This window comes from Idiotropiscis lumnitzeri, chromosome 14, assembly GCF_059441095.1.
Source record: "Idiotropiscis lumnitzeri isolate Australia: NSW breed Sydney's pygmy pipehorse chromosome 14, RoL_Ilum_1.0, whole genome shotgun sequence".
Lineage (NCBI taxonomy): Eukaryota > Metazoa > Chordata > Actinopteri > Syngnathiformes > Syngnathidae > Idiotropiscis > Idiotropiscis lumnitzeri.
This window is the reverse complement of record NC_142404.1, coordinates 19,270,268-19,276,738: the sequence shown is the minus strand read 5'-3', so window position 1 is coordinate 19,276,738 and position 6,471 is coordinate 19,270,268. Positions and strand designations below refer to the sequence as shown.

At 43.0% G+C, this 6,471-nt stretch overlaps 1 protein-coding gene across 1 annotated transcript; it reads right to left on the bottom strand.

The window, feature by feature from the left end:
• Positions 1 to 1,284: 1,284 nt before the first annotated feature.
• LOC148323906 (uncharacterized) lies at positions 1,285 to 5,919 on the bottom strand. Its single transcript, XM_088315239.1, has 6 exons — positions 4,183 to 5,919; positions 3,556 to 3,657; positions 2,473 to 2,529; positions 2,179 to 2,271; positions 1,477 to 1,662; positions 1,285 to 1,413 (listed from the first exon to the last, which is right to left on the bottom strand). The coding sequence occupies exons 1-6, from the start codon at positions 5,917 to 5,919 to the stop codon at positions 1,285 to 1,287; spliced, it is 2,304 nt and encodes a 767-aa protein (XP_088171365.1).
• Positions 5,920 to 6,471: the final 552 nt, after the last annotated feature.

Genomic DNA, 6,471 nt, shown 5'->3' with positions numbered 1-6,471 from the left:
ATTTAGTGTGTCATTTTGTCTTCTTCTGAACTTTAGTAACTGAAAGAGCACTTGGCAAGGTCATGTAAATAATGTTGTGTGTGTGAAAATGTTTAAATAAAAAAAAAATGATGATATACATTGGTCTGGTTGAGCTGAAGAATCATTCTACAGCAGTAATGCAATAATGCTCCAGGTTTAGTATGACCCCGATTTATGTTTTATTATTCCAAAAAGTCAGAAATGGAAAAAAAATAAATATATAAATCCCCCCCAACCATGTGCGTTCATATGTATATATATATATATATGTATATATACATATATATATGTATATATGCTCAATGTTTGGAATTGTAACTTTTAACTTTCACGTTAGCATAAATCTAATCTCGTTGCCCTCTAATCTCGTTGCACACTTGAGTACAATGACAATAAAGGGATTTCTATTCTATTTCTATTCTAATCCTGTCTCCGGCTCAGTTTGACCCTATCACGTTTAATTACCGCAAAATGAAAGAAATGCCCAAAAATTCCCAACAACAATGTGCGTGTTGTATTTGCATAGAAATTATGGCATGTTTTATCATCATTATCATTAATCATTAATTTCATCATTACATCATCATTAATTTTGAATGAAGAAAATTCACCAAAAATACAGAAAGCTGTTTTTTTATTTAATTAAGATTACAAGAGAGGATATTTTTTCATATAATCAACTTGAAATATGTCAATATTCCCGAAGACGATGCTATTCCAGATCAGTAAGCTTGACGTGCTGATGCTATGAAAAGCTGGTAAAAAAAATGATCACAATGAACCACACATCAATATCATACTTGAACACATCACATCACCGTAAACGTTAACATCACGTGTGATTATTTTCCCAAAAACAACATATAAAAGTGAAGAACTTTACAAAGATTTGACATCAAATATTATGTTAAGTACAAAGTAATGTCGCCGTTCTTGGTGCGCTAAAAAAAATCGGTCAGTTTATACGTCTACAGAAGGCCCAGAATTATCGACTTTCTAAAATATGTCGTATATTTTAATCACAAAAATATTTTAGACTGAGGTTCACTGCAAAAAGAAGAAAAAAAAAGTATCTGTATGGAAACGTGGCTTAAAAAAAACCCCCATCCGAGTCCAAATCATGACACAGCTATCGTAACGCCACCTGCTGGATCTGGTGGGTCACTGCACCACTTGGCCCCAACGCAAACAGACGAACTTGTCCTCTTCGGGTCTTCGTTCGAAACCAAAACTGAAAGTCGACGCTGAATTCGCCGATTGCGTTCATCCCAGAGACCTTGACTCCTTCAGGACGTCGTAGACGTCGTCCACGTTGCTTAGCCTTTCGAAAAAGGGGATCAGGTCGAGGAGCTCGCTATCCGACATGTCGTCGAACCAGGAGACTACGGGAACCTAAGGGGTGCAAACACTTACAAGGTGTCTTGGCTATTTGGGAAGAACGGCAGGAAAGCGTACCGCATTGTCTGGTTGGAAGGTGTAGGAGACCGGCGAGTTGTCGATGATGATGACTTTGTTGAGGTCCCGCCCTAAATGGCTCAAGTCTTTGACGTAATTGCCTTTGTGGAAGACGCAGGCCTCCCTGAAGAGACGACTTCGGAAAGCTCCCCATTTGTCCAAGATGTCCGACACAGGATCTGCATACTGTCCACAGAAACTGTCCGTGAGTTACAACTTTAACTCGAAATGGGAGCTCAAGAAGTGCTCCTCCACTTGAACCAAAAAACTGAAAAGCAATCATGTGTAGATAGTGAACTCTGTTTGTAATTTGCTCCGCGCAAATTTCTTTAATGGGACCACTTTGTCTTCAATTTCAGACCTTGAGACTTTTTGGTCCTCTCTTATGACCAACATGACGACAAAAAAGAAAAAAAATGCCGGCCAAACCGTTGCTTGAATAATACCAATTAATTAATTCTGTTATGACGAGACCTCCAAAAACCAGATTTCTCTTGCCTTTGAAATTGGAGCACAACCATTAAATGAAGCCGTTGGTGTTAACGGCGGGTCAACAATAAAAAGTCCCCCAAAGGTCAGAACGACATGGTCGCCATTCCAAGTGTCGCATTTGAAAACAGCAGGTGCCACATGACACACAAAGTGCAACACATTGTTCACCGTGCGCCGCTCAGTCAACCTTGCGAGCGGCAGCGAACCCACCTTGGAGAGGCTCGCCGTGAATAAAACACATTCAAACATCTCGCCCATCCGCTTGAGGAATTCATCCACGTGGGGTCGCTTTGAGACGTAAACCTGAAAAAAACAAAACAGAAATGTATTGACCAATATCATGCTTTGTGCGCCATAGAAAAAAAATGACAAAGCTACACATAGTATTCTGGAAATCGACTCCCGAACAGAATTTGTCATCAATTTTGGTTGATGTGATGGTTTGTGCACTAAGTCAACCCGTAAAACAAATGACACAAAGGCGGCTGCGTTTGAGGAACCTGCCTGGTGAACGGTTCCATCGATGTCCACCGGAGTGATGAAATCGGCATGGTTCACTGGCTGCCACGGAAAACAAATGTTACAATTCAAAATGAAGAAAACTGGTGCCCATCAAGTCACATTAAATGCAAGCAAATAGTTGTAGAACATCTTAGTAACAAAAAAAACACAATCTTGAATAATCAAGAAATGCTCATCAAACTTTGACACCAAGCTCCGGCAAAAAAAAAAATAATAAAAAATCTCTCGTTGCCCATCTGCCTCCAATACCCCCTCGACTCATTTGAAAAAAGAAAAATCCTTGGTGAGTTTGCCAATGTACCAATCGCAGAATTTGCCCAAAATGGCTGACTTCTTGTTGAATTTGAGGAACCTGTCCTTAACACTGTTTGGTGTTATTATGAACGTCTGCACCGATTTCTGTGTTGATTGGAGTGTGATTTTGCCCCCCCCCACAAGGGGGTGCTTGTGAGTGAGTTTCAGCCTTGAGCGTTTGATACCCCTAAAACATATAAACCAATCCATCAAATGACATCAAGAAGGTGACATAAAGACTCAAATTAGAAATGAAATGATTCATCAGTTGACGATGTACTTCATGTGTTCCATCTTCACCGCATTGAATAACTTGCTCGACATTTTACGGTCACGATTACATTTCAGTACCATTGACTTGAATGATTCTACTGGAAAGGTATCGTGTTCTTTTCACACGTCTGTTTCCTGGATGTCGACAACCTTGTTATATGCAACACACGGTCCCACTTGCCTTTTGTAAAGATGGGCCTTACCGCATTCAATTTTTCCGCATGTCTCATCTTAGCAATATCCAGTGACATCAATACTGGACAGTCGTTAACCGCAGAGGAACTTCATGTCGCAGGCACTCAAAAGACATAACTTTGCCTCTCTGAATGCTTTCAGAAAAAGTACCATTGCTGGTTAAAAATTCTACTTATACAAATCATTTATTATTACTGGCTGCCATTTGTTTACATCGGGGAAGAGCAGAAAACGGAACGCCTGTATCATTAAGTTAGGGGTCACAGTGCTCCGAGTTAAAAAATAAAATAAAAAATGTCTTACCGTGAATGAACTGTGCACTAAGGTTTCGTCCAAGTCGATGACCACGCAGATCTTCCCTGAATCGTGAGACTCCAGTTGCGGGAGCAGCACTTTTGTAGCTACCTGGGAAGAACAAACAACAGGAGCCCACATCAAGTTCTGCGACAAATCGTAGCCGGGTGTCAACACGGACGTCATGTTTCGTATTCATTTCAGTGAGCAAGGTATGCGTGTCGTTTTAATGACGGCTTTTAGATGCTTCTCCAGATGGTGCCGTGTCGACAGAACATACATGGCGCTCTTTGTCTCATCCTCTCATCATCATTCTGATCCTAAAACAAACTGAGGGCCACCGATGGACCGCTCGGGAGAGTGCAGCGCTCTGACGGCAGATTGAAAGCGATATGCCTCAGTCTCCCTTAAGTCGTTCGTAACGTGATCTTTATAAACAGTTATAGTGTACAGTTGTCGGATTGTTGAAAAGCCAGACAGGATGGGTTCACGTGAACCTTTTACAATATTACCGTGTTTTCATTTATAATCTTTCACCATTGCTAATTATCCACAAAGGTTGAATGTCAACTTCTGTTTTTTGGTTGAGTTGCCTTAATTAGCCTGACCTGCACAACTTCAAACGTTTGGACTTACCTGCGTATTTGGTGATATGCAGTACTCGCAGTCGCAGAGTTCATCGGGGTCACCATCACAGTCCTCGTCGTCCAAGTCGTCGAGAACGTCCTCGTCAGTTTTGTCGCACTCTGAGACGACGCTGTGGATAATATCCGCAGGGACTTCTCTTGAGATTTCAACTGAAGCCGAGTCTTTGTTTGAGTCATCACCATTCAGGAAATGGATTGAAGTCATCGGATGGCTTTCGATTTGACATGTAGAATATACCTCAAGAGAGTCAAGACCCTCATCAAGTTCAACTTGCGCTTGGGAGCCTTGTGGTCCGACCTCTGACTCACTTCTCAGACTTGAATCGCAAGCGTAAATGCCTTCAAATGCTTTTTCTGAAGAATCGTTCATTTGCGGATTCATTTCTGTGACTTGTGACACATTTTGCGCTTGCTTCTTGGCCTTAAGTTGGTCAGCACACAAAAAATCATGAATGTCTCCTCCATCAAAGCAAGAGATGTAATGTTGCGATTGTGTCAACGTTGTCCCGTCGTCGTTACACCTGTCAAACAAATCAAAGTAATCTTCAAGGACGAAATTGGATGTTTTTTCGTCATCGGGAACAATTTGGGTGCCGTTGCATTGTTCTTCATCATCCTCACATGATTCCCATTGGGTCTGCTCATCACTCCAATCTTCCTGTGCTTCTTTGTCAGATTCACACTCGGAAGAATTCAAGCAGTCTTCTGCACACGTCTTAAAGGATATCGTCTCAGAACAAGAGCCATCTGAGGAGACATCGTCCTCCATAAAGAACACCGCAAAGGTCTTGCCAGAGTAGTTGTGCTCTGATGTCTGACTTGTTTCATTTAAGTCTTCATATGCACTCGTGTTCAAGTGATCTGCGGCCACGATATGTCCCTCGCAGTCGTTGTCCTCCGAGACAGTACACAGCTCATCATCAGTAACCCTTTCCTGGCTGACGTCTGACAAATAGCCCCACTCATCATTGTCTTCTGCAACCACGCTTAGATTTTGGAGGTCGGCGTACTCACTGAGTTCCGTATCACAATCTGATTCATCCGCCGACTCCAAAGCGTCGCGTACCAAACCAGTCATCTTGTGTGTCTCGCGGTCCTCAATTGAGGTTTCTGGTTTATAGTCAAGGCACTTGTCGGGCATACCGCAAGGCGTGTATTGTTGCGATAACGCCAGCTGCTCTACGGATTCAGACGGACGACCGCAGGTTTCACACCGCATGAAACTGTCAGAGTTCAGGTCTAATTTATCTACAGCTAAGTCGGAATACTCAGACGAGTGATGGGTGCGCTCATGTTCATGGATTACGTGTTGCTGTTGTTCTGCGCAGCAAGGACGACCATTGTGAGAGGAAATACCATGAGCACGGGGCTCAGAGGTCCTGGACGTTCTCACGGGCCATCTTTCTAACGGGTGCCTTAACCTCAAAGTCTTATCGTGGATTGTGTCGCATTCCAGAATGCTGCCAATTTTGCAATACTTGACAGATCTCTCAGAGTCTCCGCTGTCATCTGTAAAATCTTCACAGTTGTTACAATGATCCATGCAAAGTCTGGACGGGCTCATTTCTGGAACGGCAAGCAGCTGTTCGGAAAATTTTGCGAGGACATTACCGTCAAGTGCTGCACTTCCGTTGTCTTCTGCTAATTTGGCAACTGCAAGTATGCTGTCAGTCAGTAGCGGGCCTTGTTCAGAGGCATCACTCTGCTCACTTTCTTCCAAATACATGGCAAGCTCTTTCCTTTTTCCAGTTGAGAGTCGACGCAGCGTACAATGCATCCGAGTCAAAAGTCCAAGTGACTCGCTGGTGAACCGTCACGTCCATGAGGAAGAAATATTCACAGAGAAGGCTGGGAGGGGGAGTGAGACGACAGCTCCCCGGGGAAACAGGAGCGGCATGGCACGGCACGCATGTTGACTTGACAGCTTGTCACAAGCAAAAAGCCAGCGCTGGACTCCACCCCCCACCTTTTTTGCAAAGATAGAGTCATTTATTTTGGGGGCTTGGAAAGAAGTGACAAATAACTTTGGAAATATCAAATCTCTATAAAAGGCCAAACTAATCCAGAAATGTGAGGGTGACAAGTGAGCGTGTCGTGGTTATTTGATAACTACGTACGCCCGTGTCCGGCAATAAAGTGCGACACATTACCAAAGAAGCGGCGGCCGCCTTTGTTGACGACAGGCTTGCAATCATTTACTTTGATTCTGATTCTCTTATCAACTGCTGCCTGATTTGCTTTTGAAGGTGTGCTTCCATTTTCAATTGCGACGTTGAGT

What these genes read in the sequence shown, in the direction of transcription:
- LOC148323906 (XM_088315239.1), bottom strand. Translation starts at nt 5,919, where the DNA reads ATGTATTTGGAAGAAAGTGAGCAGAGTGATGCCTCTGAACAAGGCCCG. An exon ending in TCGATGGAACCGTTCACCAG is followed by an intron (nt 2,272 to 2,472) that starts GCAGGTTCCTCA and finishes TGTTTTTTTCAG; the next exon opens with GTTTACGTCTCAAAGCGACC. An exon ending in TCACGGCGAGCCTCTCCAAG is followed by an intron (nt 1,663 to 2,178) that starts GTGGGTTCGCTG and finishes TTCTGTGGACAG; the next exon opens with TATGCAGATCCTGTGTCGGA.